The 22186-nt window shown below is 36.4% G+C and overlaps 1 protein-coding gene across 3 annotated transcripts in view; it reads left to right on the forward strand.

Annotated features, from left to right (window-relative positions):
- Positions 1-22186, forward strand: part of NBEA (neurobeachin) — a 417781-nt gene that overhangs the window by 380925 nt on the left and 14670 nt on the right. For 2 of the 3 annotated variants that reach the window (XM_058184769.1, XM_058184770.1), the window contains 5 exons: positions 13783-13872; positions 17627-17819; positions 19882-19953; positions 20292-20447; positions 21630-21800. In XM_058184769.1, the coding sequence (XP_058040752.1) occupies positions 13783-13872; positions 17627-17819; positions 19882-19953; positions 20292-20447; positions 21630-21800 (682 nt within the window). Of the gene's footprint in view, positions 1-13400; positions 13464-13782; positions 13873-17626; positions 17820-19881; positions 19954-20291; positions 20448-21629; positions 21801-22186 lie in introns of all 3 variants that reach the window. The other variant, XM_058184768.1, reaches the window with a different exon arrangement.

Below are 22186 nucleotides of genomic sequence, written 5' to 3' on the forward strand. Positions count from 1 at the left end.
CACCGCCCACCCGTTGCCGTCCGCCGCCCGCCGCCGCTGCTCGCCTCCCGTCCCTCCCTCCGCCCTCCTCCAGCAGCCAGCAGCGTGGCCGGGGCGCTCGGCGCGGCAGGGCCGGGCTGGCGACGGCCTCTCCTGGCGGCAGCAACGGCGGCGGCAGCAGCATCAACAGCACCAGCAGCACCAGCGGCTCCCGCAGCAGCCCCCGCAGCCGCCTCCTTCCCCGGGCGCCACCTGCATGAGCCACCGCAAAGGCGACAAGCCGCCCATCAGCATCCAGGAGCACATGGCCATCGGCGTCTGCCCAGGTCCCATCCGCCCCATCAAGCAGATCTCCGACTACTTCCGCGTTTCCCAGCGGCCTCCCGCCGCCGCTTTGCTCAGCGGCCTCCTCTCTCTCTCTCTCTCTCTCACACACACACACACACAGAGAGACTTCTAAAGTGGGTTTAATGATATTAGAGACCCTTATTGCCCTGCCAAAAAAAAAAAAAAAGAGCCACCCCAACGTCTATGAAAATTAACCTTCTCTTCCAAGAGACACTGTGCAGGGTATTTTCACTGTTGGTGTGCATACAGGCTTAGATTTGTGCTGGGTTCTTAGTACTTAGAGCACTGACCTTCAGAGGCACCCTGGTCCCTTGGAAGCTAAAGGAGGACTCATTTTCATGCTTGCAGTGTTCAATTTGGGAAGGGCATCCAAAGAAGTGGTAGATCCTTGTGTGTCCAATCACACTTAGCCAATAAAAATTCTATTCTATTCTATTCTATTCTATTCTATTCTATTCTATTCACTCATTCATTCATTCATTCATTCCTTGTGTGTCCAATCACACTTGGCCAATAAAAATTCTATTCTATTCTATTCTATTCTATTCTATTCTATTCTATTCTATTCTATTCTATTCACTCACTCATTCATTCATTCATTCCTTGTGTGTCCAATCACACTTGGCCAATAAAAATTCTATTCTATTCTATTCTATTCTATTCTATTCTATTCTATTCTATTCTATTCTATTCTATTCTATTCTATTCACTCATTCATTCATTCATTCATTCATTCCTTGTGTGTCCAATCACACTTGGCCAATAAAAATTCTATTCTATTCTATTCTATTCTATTCTATTCTATTCTATTCTATTCATTTTATTTTGTCAAATACATATTAAATAATTATATAAATATAAGCATGAATTGAATACATAAAGGAATACAACTAAAGGGAACATTAGGACAGGGACGGTAGGCACGCTGGTGCTCTTATGCACGCCTTACAGACCTCTTAGGAATGGGGTGAGGTCAATACTAGATAGTCTTTGGTTAAGGCTTTGGGGATTTTGGGAAGAGACCACAGAGTCAGGTAGCACATTCAGGCATTAACAACTCTGTTACTGAAGTCACATTTTCTGCAATCTAGATTGGAGAGGTTCACTTTTAAGTTTGAATCTATTGTGTTCTCGTGTATTGTTGTGGTTGAAGCTGAAGTAGTCATTGATAGGAAGTACATTGTAGCAGATAATTTTATGAGCTATGCTCAGGTCATACCAAAGGCGGCGTAGTTCTAAATTTTCTAAAGCTGGGAATCCTCCTTCCCCCTTTTGCACTTTTATTGTTTTTCGTTCAAATAAATATTCATGTTATTTTACTTGGCTCTATCTTTATTTTTTACATTGACCAGTAGCTGCCTCATTTCCCACCCTCGGCTTATACTCGAGTCAATAGTTTTTCCCAGTTTTTGTGGTAAAATTAGGTACCTCGGCTTATATTCGGGTCGGCTTATACTCGAGTATATACGGTATACTGTATTGTTAGAATATTATAAAATATTTGTTTGCATTTATGCTTTTAAAAATGATTCTTCTTATCAACATATATCTTCTGCATCCAAATTTCCTAAGTTAAAGGACTTTAGAATTGATCATTTAAATATTTATTGTTGTATGCATGCCTTTATAAAGAGGTAAGTACCTTTCCTCCAAGAATGGTTACTCTAGATAGAGCATTTATAATATTTGTGGATTTTTATTGTTCTACACCACCCAGAATCACCATGTGTGAGTTAGGTGACCATATATATATGTTTAATAAATAAATAAATAATAAATAAATGCATTTTGAGGTCATCAGATCTGATGATGCAAGTGAAGGAACATGCGTAACATGGCAAAAAGATCTTCTTTTGATCTATAGTCTTTGTTGCCCATCAATTTTTAAAAAAATTATAAATCATATTTATATATTGAAACTGGTGGCATCTGTAGGAGATCAAAATAGAAAATATAACAGTCGAAGGAATGCAATTGAAGCCCTGACCCTTATTTACATATTTGCACTGTCTTAATCAGGGGTGTCCAAACTACGGCCCGCGGGCCAACCGCAGCAAATTCTAAAAGTATAATGAATATGGCCCTTTTCGGCCACCTCCCGGTGCTTGCCCGGTGGTTTGCTGCGAGGCTCGCGACTCCTCCCCATGGGCGGGGAATAATGAAGGGAGGGGGCGGAGGAGGCGGCGAGCGGGAAAGAGGCTGAATACGGGATGTACTCTACCACTCTGATGTGCGCTGGCTCAGCCGCGGCTCTGTGCTGCAGTGGTTTTATTCGCTGAGATCAGAAATCGACAATTTTTTGAAAGAGAAGGGCCGACCTCTTCATGCACTGAGTGACCCTCTGTGGCTCGCACACCTGGCATTTTAGTTGATCTTACTCATCATCTGAATACACTGAACAAGAACCTACAAGGCAAAGAACAGCTGGTGTCACACCTGTATGCGCACATGAAAGCCTTCTGTGTAAAGCTCCGCCTGTTTGAGACACAACTACGAAGCTTTAATGCTGCACACTTCCCTCGCTGTCTGAAATCAAGTCTGCTTTTCCAAAGGCAGACCTTTCTGCTAAAAGGAGAAATATGTTTCTGTAATTACATCTCTCGTGACAGAATTCAACCAGCGTTTTCAAGATTTTTCTGTCATTGAAAAACAAATCAAGCTGTTCTCGACCCCCTTCCTGGTGGATGCAGAAGAAGTGGAGGAGAGTCTGCAGTTAGAACTGATTGAAATGCAATGTGATGATTCTCTGAAGAGTCAACATCAGCTTCTCTCCTCCTGACTTCTATCAGAGTTTGGATCATGCCAAGTTTCCTCTGATGAGACGCCATAAAAGAATGATGAGCCTGTTCGGCTCAACATACATATGTGAACAAACATTTTCTCTGTTAAATCAGAACAAAAGCAGACTGAGATCCAGAATGACTGATAGCCATCTCTGTGAAGTCCTTCGTGTCTCAACCACCAAACTTTCTCCTGACATCCCAGCCATCCTTCAATCCAAAGGACAGCATCACTGCTCCCACTGAGAGCAATGTTCTTCACATTATAGGCGAGTTAGAAATACACACAGTAGTCATGTGTCAATATGTCACCTCTTGTGTGTGGCCCGGGCCACACATGAATTTACTAGGCTTATATACTGTTTGTTGTCCAGCCGCATGCCTTTCTGAATAATTATATTTAAAATATTACATTAAACTCAACATAACACAAACACACACGTACACAAACATAGAGATACACATGCACATATATATAACTCACACACATATAGTATACTTAAGCCTAAACTGCCCAGACGGCTGAAAAAAGTGATTTCTGACAGGTTCTCACACTTTTGACTGGTCCTCACACCTACAACTATCTTTACATTTTGCACCCTATCTTGTAACCGTGGTGAAGAGAAGCAGTTGTGAAATGAGTGATGTGGTTGTTAAAAATGCTGCAATGGGCATAAATGTGAGGATGGTCATAAGTGTGAGGACTGGTCAAAAATTACTTTTTTTAGCCCTCTGAGTAGTTTCTATGCCCATAGCCACATCCACTCAGTCACATGAGCAGTTAGCCACGCCCACCAGTCACATGACCACCAAGCCACACCCCAAAATAAGCCACGCCCAAAGAACTGGTACAAAAAAATTTCAGCCGCCGCCCCCCCCGCCCCACCCCCCCGTGGCCCGGGCCTTTGCTTATTTTTCTGTATTTGGCCCTCACTCAAAAAACTTTGGACACCCCTGGTCTTAATACTATGCCTAAATGACACAACAGAGAAAGAATTATGTTCTTTGATCTCTGCTGAGGGTAGCTCAGAGACAGAGACAAGCTATTCTAGAACAAGAAAGCTACAGCTGAGAGAACCTGCTTCAGGGCCTCCACAACTTCCATAATCTGGACAGAGTATCTGAATCAAGTTCTCCCAACCACCACATCGATGGCCCTAGAATTAACAAGAAGACAATAGAATACTTTTTCATGTATGTATTCAATTTACGTTGTGCCTTTCATTCAGGAGTTCATGGCAGTATAATAATACTCATGTCTCCCTAACAACTCTGTAAGATATATTGGCTGCTTCCAGACTGGAACCTGAGTACCCTTACTCCTAACACCATAACAATTATACCACACTAGCTTTCATGAAAGAAAAATTGAGTTAGTCTGAGTTGTTTAGATGTACTGATGTACTGAAAGGATAGATAGTCCACAATTCCAGGAAGTATGTTTTTCAGCTATATATTCAGAATTCAGAAGCTGGTTACTTACAGTATCATCAGTTTACAGTGAATTGGGGGGGGGGGAATCCTCTGAATTTATGTGACTTGGTATATTTTCCAAGATCAAAGCACTGTCTCCTTACTCAGATTTGTAGGATGCTTCCTTATCTTCATCAGCTTCACCAGTTTTTGAATTAATAGTCTAATTGTTAGCCATTTTGTAACAGTACATGACAAAAGCAAACAGCATCAGTGACCCATCCCCTTTATTCTAGTGTAAGCCTCCATTGGATCTGTCTTTCTTCAAAGAAGGAAGAGGGTCCTTAATTTGTGCATGGACATGTTCAGATCAAATATGTTTATTAGATTCATTCTCCTTTGTATGTTGGTTCTCAAATTAATAAACATTGCCTAAAGCTGTAAGATAATAAAGGCTAGAGTTTACATTGTCCCAAAGGATATTTCATTTCTGTGTAATATAAATTGAGGAGATAGAAAATCAGCACTGAATTTAGTAGAACAATGACAGAAAATTCATTTTGATTTAGTAGCTTTCTACTATATAGGAAAATGTTTTTCTAATGTGTTTTACAGACTGATGGAACATAAAATTATATTTAAATATTTAATATAGTCTTGTGCATATAAAGTAAGGAAATGTAGATATTATATTATTTGATTTACTAAACTTGTCTGTTTTTTATTTGACTCATAAAAAACAATGCTTTATATAGTTATATTTTATTTCTATAATAAGCCAGAATAACAACAAAAACCTCCATTAAAATACATTTCTCCGTGATCAAGTATCATTGCAGGATTTGTCTGATTAATTCCAGCCTCCACCCATCATTTCTGCTGTGACCTGTCCTACAGAAAGAATCCATAGCAATAAATAAAAGAATACAATACCAAATTTTGTTTATCTGCTGTATTATTGTTTCTACATGTAATTTCTAGAGGAAAAGAAAATCAGAGCACATGTTACCAATTTATGAGTGATTTCATCTGTTCATGGAAATGTATGTTTCTACTCTTTATTATTCATGCAAAAGAAGATGGCATGAGTTTTCATGCTTCGCTGGAGCCAGGTTAAAGAGGATAAAGGCAAACTCTTTGCATCAAACGGCTAGCCTTTTTAAAAGTAACTTTAAAATGTTAATTGATATTTTAATTTCATAATCAATGTTATATAAATATAACTGTAACATATTGCTTTGTAGTGGAAAAACTATGGCCAGCAGATAATTTTTTGCCTGCTCTGTCTGTCATCCAGGTGCCAGATATTAAAAAGTTACTTTATGTTCATCTAGGGACTTTCAAGTAAGCTTGGACAAGACTGTCTTCAACAATAATACTATTATTTCTAAAACCGGACACATGACTGACCCCCAAAAAGTGATAAATATTCTGTAGTTGCCTTTCAAAGATGCTGTTGTTTTAAGAAGGCAACAGCTTGTTCATGCCTTTGACAGTTCTTGTCTTGTTTAGCCTTCAGGTATGATAATTTTAAAGGAATGGATATGGATTTTCTGTCCTTAGCTTTCCTTAGAACTAGGCAGACATTAGAGGAAAAAATCCTGGAACTATAATTCCAGTGACTAAAAATTTCATTTATACATAGTCCATTTATAGGAGGCTTATTTGAATATCTGATAATTCTCCACTTTCTGATGTGACCTTTTTTTCTGAGGCAATTGTGATATGTGAAGCACCTTGCTAAGTTTACAAAAAGTGGGAAGTGACAATACCAATATTCTAGAACTGATTTTCTTAAAGACCAGATGAGACATGGAACTTTCTTGGGAAATCAAATAAGAAATAAAGGATTTAAAACAGTTGGAAATTGAAGCCACAACAAGCTAGGTAGAATTCTGTAAGTCTTCTCTGAGTATGATTAGATCTAAATTCAACTTTGAAAGATGTTTACATACTGTATGTTCCTTAATGTTGCATTATAATCTTAAATATGAGTAAGTACCGAAGATAAGCACTGCTGGCTCCTGTGTTATAGATTGTAAAATATTTCATTTTTTTCTTTATTTTAAAGAGACAGCAAACTATAAACTTCATTATTGTCCCTTGCCTTGATATAAACCCATGTGTAAGCTTCCAATAGCTTTGAATATAATGAATGTAAATAAAAATAAAACTAACAAGCAAAACTTACCCAAACTTTGACTGAATATATGGTAATAAAGTTATATCCTCAGAAATAAACATAGCATTCTTTAATGTATGATACAATTCTAATTTTAAAAGCTCACAATTGAGCTCTTTAAATAAAAGTTAAACTAGGCAGCTGTAAGCAATTGCTGTCAAGTTTCACGAGCACCAAAAAGCATTTTTTATCAGGAGAGAAGGAATAGTTTCAAATTCACAGTAAAGCTTTCTACTTTCAACATACTCAAAACTGCATTTTGTAATTTTAGCATTTAATTTTGAAGAGAATAAGATTCCTTTCAGCCAATGGTCTCTAGGCGCCTTAAATATATAATGAAATCCAATGTTGTTTCTTATACAAATAAAAACTGAAATTAACTGAGTACATGGTGGGTGGGCAAAGGGGAATACGTGAGACCCTTTCACGAGAAACAGTTCCATTAGTAACTCCAGACAAACATGTTGGGAAAACTCTGTGACTTGCCCTAAGGCATACGTTCTGATAAGTACACTTTATTTTAAGTTTTCTAGCATGTCTGACGACAAATAAAACTAAGTGGAAAGAAACAGGCATTGTACCTCATTTATTTTTAGCCAGTGTACCAAATGTAATCAAAGACATTCATTTCACACACAGCTGATATGCATAATGCTGTTTCAATAGAGTTAGTTCATATATTTATATTAACTATAACAATATTCATCCTCCATTCATCCTCATTGTCTCATTCTAGCTGTTCAAAGAGAGAGAGAGAGAGACCCAAATTGGTGTAATGTCACCAAATTTGGTGACATTACAGTACAATTGCTTATGAGTTAGTTTTTAGTGGTTTGGTAAAGAATATAACATATATAATCTTCTAATCAAGGTATCCAGGAAAGAATTGTGCAATAGATGGCAAGAAAGAAAAGAATTTTTGCAGAAGACTTAAATAGCTTGCAACATTTTTAACAGGCGACCTCTTTGACAGAAATAGACAATTACTGATAATTGCGGGTCACAGGTAAAAAGAATAAGCTGGAGCAGTTGGAGCAAGTATCTAATGGCTAACTGCTGGATAGGCTAAGTATATGTATAAATAATTGAATATTAATAGCCCTTTCAACAGTGACTTCCTGATATGAATGTATGTAACCAATGATATTGCACAAAGCCAGCTAGGTGACTTGGACCAGTTACTGTCAGCCCTTGGAAACAGGCAATGGCAAACCACTTCTGAAAAATGCTGCCAAGAAAACTTAAAACTGACTTGTCCAGTGAATGCTTCCTTGAAGGCACAAATAAATATATTGTAGAATAGTAGAAAGAAAATCAAGTGCTGCCCTTGGCCTGACCTAACAAACTGACCAGTCACACCACTAGCAAGAACAATTTGACCTTTTGTTCCACCAACCTGCAAATGTAAGGAACAAGAGAGAGAAAAATAAAGAAAAGAGAAAGTGTTTCCAGAAAAAGAAAAAGAATGAGTGACTACACTCGCTCACTGCATCAACTGATATAATGGATTCCATCACTGTTCTGCAGTGGTCTCAGCAGAAAAAGAGTTACTAAGAAAGAAAAAAAAAATTCTTTGTTTAGTAGTCTTATAAAATAGACAAGAATTCTTGTCTGCTTATTCTAACAACCAAGAACTTATAGTGGTTATTGCTTCTTTTTTAAAAAAAACTCTTCTAAGCTTTATGCATTAATGTCAAATTGAAATCAATAATCTTCAACTCTATTCTCACCGTTTCTGAAGATTTTAATACTATTTAACAGTTATAAACACAAATAAAAAAGCAATATATCAGATGATTAGTATGAAACAATAACATTTTCAGGCTGCATTTGCTATTTACCCAGTGTGCTGTCAGTCATGTCTGCTCTAAACAGAATACAATCAAGTTGAGTTCCCTATACAAAAAAGTAAGAATTATTCTGCCTCCTTTGTTGAGTGGAAGAAAAATAAAACAGAAATGCAATAAAGAGGACTTAGTTTGTCTTCACTGGCATTTTTTTCATATGGCATTACCTTATTTAAAGGCATTATCCTGCATATGATATTTAAATTTGTTGGATTAATGCCTAAGCTTTAGTCATACCTTCAGACCAGGAGTTCCTAATCTTTTTGCCATCACAGCTCCCTTTTATCTAATCTTTTTTAAAGAAATATTTTATTTATACATTTTTCTTTAGTAAACATAAAAATTCAATATCTACACCAACAGTGTGTTGTCTGGGTACAGTTAATTTTGAGAAATAATAATAGCAATAATATTCATAGCATTGATAATAATCACATAATAATATTTGCTTATCCATACTAATAAACCTTCATTATATAATTAATAATTCTGTTAAACTTTTGAATTTCTAACTTCTGTTTCTGTTAGCTAACCATTGGTAAAACTAATCCCATGTTAAAAAATATTCTGTTGCTTCCTTCTCCTTAATTTTAAGTGTTAATCTATCCATCTCTGCACATTCTAATTTTTTTTATTACACTTTCATCTGTAGGGATCTCTTCATTTTTCCCTTTTATATAATCTTAATGTACACACTTTCCCTAATGAACAATAAAAGCCATATCTTGAATCTTTGGGAAATGTGGACTTATTATAACAAGTTAACTAAAATGTTCTTCACACCTGCCCTGGACTCTGTCTGTATCTTCTCAGAAGAAAGACATGTCCCAGTTTGGGAAACTCTGCTTTAAACCTTTTATATGGCAGAAAAGTATAAGGGGCATTTCATCCTTGCTGCTATAAATGTAAATGTCATATAACATATTGTCAAGCTCCATATTCTGCGTTTACATAGATGGAACTATTTTTGATCAATTGGACATGTATGCAATAGAAGGACAAGGGGAATCTGGTCATGCTCAGCAGTATGAATTGCAAAGGAAATGGCAACAGCAAGACTTTAAAATAGTTTTATCTGGCTCCAAAAATTGGAAATGGCCATATGCCAAGTTAGACTCTTGGATTGTTTAGTTTGGAATTATTTCCTACAGTGATTGGCAGTAGCAATCCTGATTTTCATTATTACAAGAAAACTCAAGGACTTCACCTAGGCCTTTTAAATTATGTGCTTGGACAATATTCTTCCTCTAGCATATTAGATGAAACACTCAGCATGCCACAGTAGTATCTTCAAACACCTAATTAACATAAAAAAGCTCTATTCATGCTTATAAAATTGGAAACAGCAGCAAGTAGTTGTTTTTTTTCTATGCTATAAAGGAAATCTTAACTGCCTCAGAAAAAAAAAAGCTGATCTGCCATTTGGGGTAATAGTTCATGCACCCAAGGAAGTGAGCTCTACACTATGAAAGCTTGTGACAATATACATTTATTATAATTTAAAACTGCCAGAAGAGACTTATTCCTGTTGTGACAGAAAATTTCTGTATGTGTGGTGAAATTTTGCTGAAGCATGGTGCTGTTTAATTGTGATGATTACAAGATTATGATAGTTTTGTCCATTTGTTTCATGATTACTGGAGCGTATTGTTATTAGTATTGTTTTGGACATCAAATGGCATTAAAAAAAAACATTCACAATAAATACCATGTGCCCCCTTCTGGAAACCATCAGCTTTTGGCATTCCTTTGTGTAGTTTTTCTGAGTGGGATGGAGTGGTCATCTATCAAATATATTGATAGTATAATAGATCCTTTACTAAGCAGGGGGAGTGAACTAAATTATTTCTATAATCTTTCCAACTTTCTTGATATATTAGACATAGTTTTAACTTGTGAGTACAAGGTTATTGATTGGTGATTTAAGATAATAACTTTAATGTCTGAATACCATACATTTAGTAAAAAGTGGCCATCCCAAGAGACTTTTATCGATTGCTGATGTGGTTCCCTTTATTTTTAAGCATATATGAGTGAAAAATTATTGACTGTATTTCATTGGCATGTATTTGAATTTCAAGATAAACACAAAATTTGCATAGTAATATCAGACTTCAGATGCTAATTTTGAGAGCTTTTCCATAACTTGGCTATACTTTTTAAGGCTAAAAAACCTTGAATACCTATTTTCTTTCCCACTCTATCCCCACATTTTGGAGTGGGGGGGATATTATTATTATAGCTTGTTGCACATAGTCAGACAGAGATTTAGATTGGATTTGGCATTTCTGCCCTTCCCAAGTACCTGGGATAGGCATTAGTTTTATTATTAAAATCATGAGCTTACTGCTGCAATGCTTGAATATATTTGAAATTTAGTCTGAGCAATAATTTTTGTGTATTGCATCTCTGTTTTTCCTTTACCTTTTCCATTCTGTTTTTCCTTTACCTAGCCCCTATTTTCTTCTCTTCCCAATGCAGTCATTTCCTTCCTAGGGTTTTTTGTTATTGTTTGCTTGGTTATCGTTGTTTTTGCTGTTCTTATTGGAAGAAAAGAAAAGAACATATGCTTGTATTTATGTATTTCAGTGTGACAGTAGTTTGTATGTTCAAATGGGTACATGCAGCTGGAGTCATTTAATTTTGTAATGAAATGCCTTGGGTTTTTGTCCTGGAATTGTCCTTTTCTTGAAATGTAGCTTCTGATAGTATATACTACAAATACACACACACACCTATACAAATATATTTATGTGCTTCCCCACACAAATGTTGCACATATTTCTTGAAAGAATATGCAGAATTGTTTGCAGCTGGAGCAGTCAACCATTGCTTGGGGTTGGGCGGGGGTTGTTACACATTGCACAAGATTTTCTATGTATGTTGCTTGTATTATTCTGTATTCGAACAAAAAGAGTACTGTTCTGTTCTCCTGAATACTCCAGAGACTCAGACATTCTCTCCTATCTGTTTCAGAAATAATGTACTCAGATTGAACCCCAAATAGTATAGGGAGAAAAAACTAAAAGCATAGGATGAAGGGGGACATCAGCAAGCCTTAGACTTAGGAAGTTGACATATATAAGAGATGAAAGAGACTGTTTTGTTTTTTTCTTCAGGTAAAGCAAATTGTTTTCGGAAATAGTTTGAGTCCAGTTCTAGCTCAAGCATAGTTTATTTTTGGAGTATCAGTAATATTTATTTATTAGAGCATTTCCTGTTATCTGTTTTTAAATAACATTGCCTGTACAATTTGATGGATGTCTGTTTAGAAATCATTGGATTTAATGAGCTTACAGAATGGTAAGTGGACATGGGATTGCAGTATTAGATTCAATTATCATCTAGTGAATGTGATTTGTGGAGATTTTCTTGAAAGCTTTGCATGGAGTTCACTGATATTTTGTACCAAGTATTCACTGGGTTTTTCAAATGACGGGGGCGGGGGGGAGATAAATACTTAAATCATGTGGAAAATAACCTAGTAAATAACCTTTTGTGCATGTGGTGTATATTAAAGCATACCTATTTAATGTTTTTACATACATAACTAAAATGTGGCTAGGATTCTGGCAGAGGATGAAGTTAAATGGTAAAAAAATAATAAATAATAGAATATGTGTTACAACAATGTACAAATACTCTGTCCTTTCTGCAGCCATTGCTCTTGCTTTTGTATTTAATTTTTTTCCTCAGACTTTTTTCCTGTTTGCATGTAATACTCTTAGTTTGGAACCTATTGAGTAAACAGATGGATTTCAAACTAATGGAAATAGGGGTGTATTTTTCCTGGTTAGACTGATTCCTTAGCGGCATTGTTCTTTGGGAACAACTAACCATTAGTCACATGTGCCATAGTAATATCCCGTTCACTACGTTTTATTATATTTTAAGAAAAGGTTGAGTGTAACCAGGTTTTGTGTAGATTTTGTAAGCAGAGCAGGATAGAGGATAGTAAACACAATTCAACACTGCTGTTGCTAACATAGCTGTTCACAAATCTGCTGCCTTAGAAGTCATGAGGGAATTTCCTCTACAAATTGTTATAAAACCATGTTATTTTCATTATAAGCAGTCAAAACTGAAACTATTTTCCATATCATGACTCTTTAAGGCAGTGTCTCTCAATCAACGTTGACTGGGGAATTCTGGGGGTTGAAGTCCAGACTTTTTAAAGTTGCTAAGGTTGAGAAACACTGCTTTAAGGGGTGATGGTATCCATTCTATACTGCTGGATGGGATACTGTATTGTGGGCAGTAGGTGAGCAATAATTCCTGTCTTCTTTTTAAAACTGGAAACTTGCATTGCTAGCACTTCATTAATTGCTTCACACATTAGGTCTTTTTCCGACAACATGTCTTCAGCGCCAGCACCAAGTCAACTTGTAACTTTCAAATGTGCCAGGTTTGGCTGCTGGTTATGGGTTTTTTTTATTATTGTTACTGTTAGTACGATTTTTGATCTGCAGAAAAAAGTAAGGGAAATTGTTGGAAGAGATAATACTGGAAAAATTCAAATTACTGATAATACAGTATGTATAACCTTATTATTAATGATTAAGTGAGCAATGAAATAGCACATTAATCTGAAGAAGACTGAGTAAGGAAATGCTTATGCACCAAGGAAAATGGCATTAAAACATGATAAAAATTGTATATTTGGGCTAATTGGTTAATTTACAAGTAGATAAAGGATTAGCAGTATCTCTAGAGTGCCTAGTTAATTTGATGGAAATTAGATAGATAGATAGATAGATAGATAGATAGATAGATAGATAGATAGATAGATAGATAGATAGATAGATAGATTTGTATTCTCCACGAATTATATTTCTCTTTTTCTAATTCAAGATCCCAGATGCTTATTTTATTAGAGACCCTCATTCTTTCCTCCTTACAAAGGACTTCATTAAGGTATATGTTGTGTTTAGTGCAGAGAATTCTCACAAGGTCTTAAGCTGCATGTCCTCACAGGTTAACATTTTCACATGCATTTGCAGCTACTTGAAATAGCAACGATTAGTGGAGTAACTGAAGCATGCTTGAAAGAACCAACACTTGTCTACAAAATACTAACACTTGGATGAGTCTGCAGCCTGGGAGAAGAGCACCCAGTGAATTTTCTGGACTTTTTTTCATGGCTGACTTGGGATATGCTTGCATTGTCAAGGAGTGTGTTGACCTATATTTTTGATGCACATTGATTATGACAAGCACTCTGCTTTCCCTGCAGGCCATGGAGGCACAGATACAGAACTTTGGACAGACGCCATCTCAGTTGCTTATCGAGCCACATCCTCCTCGGAGCTCTGCTATGCACCTGGTGAGATAAAATTGCTTGTTAGGGATTTATTTCCTCTGAATCCAAGAATCCTTTATTGGTCATAAATGCCCATTTAAGTAACACTTTCTCTTTATGTGTTCTGACTTCCCTAGAAACTCAGATTTTCTGTGTGTGTGTGTTTCTGTGTGCAGAAATAGTATGCTGAAAGAGAGGGAGAACTAGGGTAATTTACTAAGTGATTTATCAAATATTTGATTCTTTAAATCAGTTTCCTCCTATAGTAAATATGCTTATGATTAACAATATGTTCTGAAATTTTAAAAGCCTACATTGTTATGGTAGGAACACACCATGGTAGATTATTGCAGAGACCATTGCTAAGAAATTATTTATGTCATTGCTAGCTAGGTATCCAAAATGAGGAATTATAGTTAATCTCCTGCTGTCTCTTCATAGAGGAGATACTGAATATTGTTTAATTAGAAATTAAAACATAATTTCTCATTCATTTTTCTGTATGTATTTCATAGGAATATAAACATATGTATGGTTCAACCAAATTGGAAAGAATTATACTGTATTTCTTTCCTTTTTTTGCTCCTATTTTAAAAATTTGTTCCTCTAAATTTTGAGAATTATTTATAAAGATTTTAGTGGAAGTCCAGAACAGTTTTAAATGGTTCTACTTCATCTGCCATTAAATATTAAGGGCACAATTGTTTAGGCAACATTTTTTTCTGCAGTTGATTATGTTTTCTTTGGTACATTTATATCCCTCTTTTTCCCCAGAAGCAAAAGGCAATGTATGTAACATTCATTCTTCCCATTTTAATCCCAAATCAACAGTCTGCTAAAACAGGTTGTATTGAATAACAGTTCAAATTCGCCCTGAGAGTTTCTGTAGCTGCAGATAAATGTGAACCTGAGTCCCCATTCATAGTTCAATGGTAGCAAACCAGTAACTTTACTTCTGTTCAAAGTTATGATAGATCCCCCCAAAAGTATTTAAGACTGTATTCAAAGTTCCGACAGTTGGCATGCATACACCTTTGTGGTCATGTGGCCACATTTTGAGGGGTCAGTAACTGGCCTGCATTTATGGCTGGATTGCAGTGTCCCATAGTCATGGAACTGCAATTTACAATGTTTTTGTCAAAAATCAGTGTTTGCTTTGTTTCCCAGCAAAAAACCATTGTGAACAATGGTTTCATTTAACAACCATGGAGTTTGTTTAATGGCCGCTACATTTGCCTTATGACTCAGTGGTTGTTTAATAACTACCACAAAAATTATCATAAAATCAGGCTAGTTCACATGGTGACCTGTTTAACAGTCAAAATGACTTATGACCATAATTGTGGGCTCAATTATAGTCATAAATTGAGTACTAGCTGTATTCTTTAAAATATGGGAAAGAAAATGCTTAAAGCCTTAAGGGACAGCAAAATCATAGCAAGTAAAATATATTCTACTAACACTTCTAGAATATTCTGGGAATTATTTTAATCTGTAATCTATATACTTTTACCTAAGAAGTACGCAGGGAGGGGCAGGACCCTTGCTTTTTTAATTTATTGTTTTTCCGAAAGAGCAATCATGCCGATCACATCCTCATTATTTTTAAGGATATTGGAAGGATTGGAATGGATTAGAAGTAAATAACCTTTTAGATTTATTAAATCCATTGACAATTACACTCACATGTGATAACAAATGTGACATGTGTAGCAGCTGAATTTTCCCCTTTTGGCAAGATGAGAAAGAGAAATGTAAAGCCATCCAGTTCAAATGTGCATGGAAGAAAACAATTAAGATATGGATAAATAATTGAAATAGAAGATATGGATAAATAATTGAAATAGGCTTGGTTGCTATAATAGTTTGCCATTATCAAAAGAGAGCTAGAGAAGTTATTCTGGAATTTTCAGCATCTTGCCACTTCACTGATTATTTGCTATGCTAGTAGCTTGGCATTTGGGGGCAGAATATTGTGATAGTTCTATGCCTCCATACAGAAACACCAACACAGAATGTCAATGGAATCTTTTTGTTCCTCCTATGTGAATATGCTTTGCGGTAACACAGAGTGCCTTGCTATTCAGTGTCCATGTGAAATTGCTGGTGATGATCATCTGGAAGTATGGGACCATGATATCATCATCTTTCTGATTACATTGAGCACTTTGTTTCCAATTGAGTCAGGCAGTGCGATTGAAGTATTTGAGGTCTCAATGTAGTGATAGTACTTTTTCATGCAGAAGTGGCAACTCAGTCCATATTTTTCAAAGCCAAGGAATAAAATCTTCAAAATCTTCAAAGAGTCCACTTTAATGAATCCACTAATAATAGGATGTATAGACTCCTAGGTTCTGTTCCTTACCTCTGATTCTTTCATTAAAATTTCTAATTGAGTTCTTTGTGATTCCTGTTTCTTTTATTGTGTTGTGTGACACAGGGATTGATATTTAACTTATGAAGTTGTTTTACTTCTCCCTGTGTCTTCCAACATGTGCTTTAAAATCCATTGGGATCTCCCAGCTTGTAATTCAGTGGTGAAATCCGAACCGGTTTGCTATTGGTTCGCTGGACGTGCATGTGCACTGCATGCCAAATGCGCGCTCCATGCACATGTGCAGCAAATGCACGCTCTGCACATGTGTGCCCATGCACAGTAAGCGCCAAAAGGAGGCTTGGGAAGGTAAGTAGAAGTGAAGGGGGGGATCAGCTGTGGCACGCAATTTAGCTTCGCTAGAAAGCAGGATTTTCTGCTTTCAAGCAAAGCTAAACCCCGCTGCACAGCTGATCGTCGGAAATACCGGTTCAGATAAACCGGTAGCTTTTTAAACTTCCGGTTCAACTGAACCAGTAGCTAACTACCGGTTCACCCAAACCGGTATCTTTTTTTTTTTTACTACCGGTTCACCCAAACCGGTATCTTTTTTTTTTTACTACCGGTTCACCCAAACCGGTAGTTTTAATCATTTCCAGTTTGGCTGAACCGGAATGAACCGGTAGCATTTCACCCCTGTTGTAATTCTACTAATAGATTTGATTCTCAGTATTGTGGCCAGTAGTAAGATCTTTTCAGTTATGGTGTCTCCTTCTTTAGGGAAGTCACCTGCCCTGTGCTGTCTTCTACTAGACAACTACTGAAGACATGCCTGTTCACTCAAGCATTATAGCATGACAAGTGCTGGATGACTAGATTGCTTTTTAGGTTACAGTACATTCTGTTCCACATCACTAAAAATCACCAGGATAATATTAGATAACAGGAATACATTTTATTAAGGCAAGTGTATTCCATGGTTTTGCCATTTTCAGCTTAGCTCAGTGTTTATTCTTACTATTAATTCCATTACATTTAGTTTTGCTATTGGCTTTTTATACAACTCAGTTCCTCCTTTATGTTTCTTCAGCTTATGTATTCTATAAGCCTAATGAATGACTAAACTATTGCTTCAGTTTGACATCTTTACTATATAAACAACCGTAAGCATTTTAGTGAGATTTTCTATTTGTTAGTGTTGACTGTATCCTCACATGTCCTGTAATGATAAACTAATGGACATTTGCCATGATTTTTCCATATTTGCCTTACTCTAATTCACCAGTAACCACTTCTCTAATTTTGCTGTCTTGTATTTGGAGTGGTAGCTGTATAAATAACATTTTTCCCTTGGATGTGTAAGTACTTCCTGACTCTCTTAACCTTATTTTCCCTTCAGACCTTCTCACTAATTGTGTTATTCTTTCTCTTTTCTTCTGTTCTCTTTTCCTTTCTACTCAACAGTGTTTCCTTCCACAGAGCCCACTTATGTTTAAAGATCAGATGCAGCAAGATGTTATAATGGTGCTCAAATTTCCATCAAATTCTCCTGTCACACACGTGGCAGCCAATACACTCCCACACCTTACAATTCCTGCAGTGGTAACTGTGACTTGCAGCCGGCTTTTTGCAGTGAATAGATGGCACAATACAGTAGGTATGTATTTCAAGATGGATTTTCTGTGGAGTTTGTATAGTTTGGGTTAGGCTTGTATTAAACTTCATTACCCAAATAAATGAAAATATTTATTTTCAAAGGAACATTTGTAAATAAATCAAGATGTTTAAAAATGTTTCCTATAACTTAATCCACCTCTGAAAGTATCATTGGAGAAATTAAATGCCACCTCAAAACACTCACACACACAACCACATATACACAAACATACACACAAACATAAATAATCTGTCTAGTATTTTTTTGAATGCTTGTTTATATCTTCCAAATTTAAGTATAAATTATTCTATTAGATTGCATATGAATATCAGTGCATTGTTAGGGCCAAGCTAGTTATATGTTCACTACTTTTGCTTTTTTTAAAAGTCATTAAAATGTACAGCTGAGGGGAGAGACTGATTGTTTTTTTTAAGATCAAGAGAGAGGTATGGATGAAAATAGCTGAACTCTAACTTTGTCAGTATTACTTTAGCCATTTTGCTTTCCTACCTGGTACATTCCTTATGTGTGAAACATGGCAGGAGGAAAGCACTGGAATTTATTGGAGTGGTGGGAAGATTCAACTGCAATCACTTCCTTTATATACACTCCTTCCTGATATCTATGATACCTATGATATTTATGATATGAACGGTTGCAGGAACTGGATATGTCTAGTTTGATGAAAAGAAGGACAAGGGGTGACATGATAGTAGTGTTCCAATATCTCAGGGGCTGCCACAAACAAGAGGGAGTCAAGCTACCCGCACCTGAGGGGAGGACAAGCAGCAATGGGTGTAAATCAATCAAGGAAAGAAGCAACTTAGAACTAAGGAGAAATTTCCTGACAGTTGGAACAATTACTCAGTGGAACAACTTGTCTGCAGAAGTTGTAAATGCTCCAACACTGGAAATTTTTAAGAAGATGTTGGATAACCATCTGTCTGAAATTGTGTAGGGTTTCCTGCCTAAGCAAGGGGTTGGACGAGAACACCTCCAAGGTCCCTTCCAACTCTGTTTTTCTGTTATTCTACACATTAGATATGCACATATTCTATTTAATATATTAAAAATGCAGTAATAAACATGCAAGGCTCCATCTAATTTCATTCAGGCACAAATGAAAATGTATAGGAAACAAACCATAATAAACAAATTTAGAAAAGGATAGATTGAGAACACAGATTTAGGAATAGAGAAATAGAATGTAGAGAAATCATTAAAGAGATGTGCAGCAAAATGGAAAAGGAATCCAAACTTCTACATCTGAAACAAATGCCCTCATATAGGTCTTATTTTGGGACCACAACATATCTCTTTGCTATCCTGTCATAAATTTATATTAAACAGTAATTCTGATAAGTGAAAACAAAAGGTTTGCTACAAAAAGGTTTAAATATCATCCCTTGAGCAAAGCCAAGTTGATAGTAACATCAGCCCTCTTTTCTTTAACCAGAACATGCCTGGGTTATAGACCCCAGGGGTTGTTTTTCATTAGGTTGTGAAGACTTGCTCTTTTTTGAGGTCTAGGTGAATATAAAACTACATTCCACCAGTGGTGCGTTGCTGCCGGTTCGCCCCGGATCGGGTGAACTGGTGGAGGGAGGCTCCGCCCACCCGCCTGGACATCTCTGCGCATGCGCAGAAGCGTCACACACGCACCTGAGCAAACCGGTAGCAACCGAAATTGAAACCCACTACTGCATCCCACTAATATCAGAATTTTTTCCAGTGTAATTATTCATTCACTCATTCATACATACATACAGAGAGAGAGCAGAATTTTTTCAGTAAAGTAAAAATATACAAAACTAACAATTAGTAATTATCATTTTAATGTTTTCCCCATCTTCTTTGTCCCATTTAATTCCAAAATCAATTCGATAGTTTCTTCTTTCAGAAAAAGTCCATGCAGGTTTCCAGTCTTACCAAAAAAAACAAAAAACCCTTTGTCATTTTGTAATGTGGAAAGTAAGAAAGAAGGAAATATTAGGAATCCCATAGTACAAACCTAATTTTATATAGCCATTATTGACATTTCTATTTCTTTTCTGTTCTTTAGGCCTCAGGGGAGCACCAGGATATTCTCTAGATCAAGCTCATCACCTTCCTATTGAAATGGATCCATTGATTGGTATGCTATGTTAGATGGAAAATAAATAAGAAATAATTAGGTTCAACAATAATTTAGTGTATAATATTTTCATAAATTAGAAGAATTCAAAATAGAGAAAAATAGTTACAGCTCACTAATTTTACACTATGAAATATACATTATGTTAGGGAGAAATTGCTTGCAAAGTATTATGTATTAGAAAAACTTTGGCTCTTATTTGAGACTTGACAGATTGAATTGAAGATATAGTAAGTCTACTGTGGTGCCTGAATTAGCAGGTTCACTCACATGCAAAGTTTATTTTGATGATATAAAGTTTCTGAAAGAATTTGCTTTTTTTTTCTTGTCCTGCACAGCCAATAACTCTGGTGTGAATAAACGGCAGATCACAGACCTTGTGGATCAAAGCATTCAAATCAATGCTCATTGTTTCGTTGTCACAGCAGATAATCGCTACATTCTTATCTGTGGTTTCTGGGACAAGAGCTTTCGAGTTTATTCAACAGAAACAGGTGGAATTTTCACATGGAATTTTATTCTTTTTCCTATATCGTTCACAGAACATCAAAATAGAGAAATATTTTTAAATTGAATAAAGTGATGTAGAAAATGCTTTTTTTCATATCAGAGGAGGAATTGAAATAAGGATTAGTAACTGTTACAAATCCCAAAAGCTAATTTAAAAACAATGTTTGAAATATGTTTCAAATTTTGGAGACTTTTGCCCTCAGCTATCATCCAGTCTGAGTATAAATTTGTAATCGCATTTTAGGCGCCTCCGATATTTTGCAATATCGTTTGAGAGAATACTCATTTAGGATGTTCTGGTGAGAGTGTTTTCCCCCTTTAGGATAGGGATAAATCTGTTAATTACCAATAGCAGATTTCTTTACTACTTAAATCCTCCCCTAAATTATTTAAATTTTCAAGGGATTTTAAACTATTCAGAATTCAAGTGACAGCAGCTGCAATGAGAATTCTCAGGCTTACAATCCAGCAGCTGCTTTGGATGTGATGGTTTTGTGACAGGAGGAGATCAGGAGGGTAAAAATTGTAACTCCAATCATACAACAAATACTTTGCATAGAGAAGGTCACAGGTTCTGTTCCTAGCCCTCCAGTGAAGAATGATCACTTGTGGGTGAAAGGCAAAATATCTGTTTGAGACTCTGGAGAGCCATTACCATTCAAGAGTGGACAGTTTTCTATGTTTCTCTGATGAACAACAAGTCAATGTTATATCACCTTGACACCTGGGAATGCAGAAACCTCTTCAGCTTTTAGGATACAGAATGAGAACTCTGGAGGGAACAGCTTTTTTTTTTTTTTACATTTATACATGTTAAAGCTGCAGAGCGTTTAGTGCAAATTACCCGGCATCTATTGGCTGAAATGCCATCTCATATGTCAAAAAGCAGTAATAACACATCTGCATGGAGATTAGATCCAATGAAAGGAAATGTTACGCTTTTGTGCAGTCTAATACTTGATACAGCCTGCATACAACATGCTCATACTGAATACCTTATTGCCCGCTGTCTGAAGACAATCACAATGCCTGTTTTGTAGTCCATTGCTGAAAATGCCTTTTATTTGTGCTTTGTTTTTAAATTTGTTTGGTAGCTTCAATTTGTATTCCTCATGCACTGCAGCACAGGGGAAAAAAATCAGTCAAGCAACCTCTCTTTGTTGTAGGCAAACTAACACAGATCGTATTTGGCCATTGGGATGTAGTCACTTGTCTTGCCAGATCAGAGTCTTATATTGGTGGGGACTGCTACATTGTCTCTGGCTCTCGGGATGCTACCTTGCTGTTGTGGTATTGGAGTGGCCGACATCATATCATTGGTGACAATCCAAACAGCAGTAAGTTATTACCATTTATCTATTTATGTAGCGTTTCTTTTATATTTTCAATTCTGTCTGTACAGAATTGTACAGCCATCTTCTTCCTCATGGGCCCCCATTCCACCTTTTCTCCAGGAAAGCCGTTGGAGACACGCATCATTTATGGGTTTCATAATTTACTGGAAAATTGTTTTTTTTTTTTACAAAAGTTATAGAGGGAAATATTGTTAGAATATCTACAATTCTTTACTGGAGTTTATTTTATAAGGAAAATGAAAATGAGAGGTATAGGGTAGGTTAAATCCAATTAGCTAACATCTTTAAAATGAATTTCTAGGAAGATGTGGATGATATTTTTCAGAAAAGGATTAGGTTCACAAAAGCTGTCATCTGGCGATGTAGAT

Source organism: Ahaetulla prasina, chromosome 5, assembly GCF_028640845.1.
Source record: "Ahaetulla prasina isolate Xishuangbanna chromosome 5, ASM2864084v1, whole genome shotgun sequence".
In the NCBI taxonomy this organism is placed as follows: domain Eukaryota; kingdom Metazoa; phylum Chordata; class Lepidosauria; order Squamata; family Colubridae; genus Ahaetulla; species Ahaetulla prasina.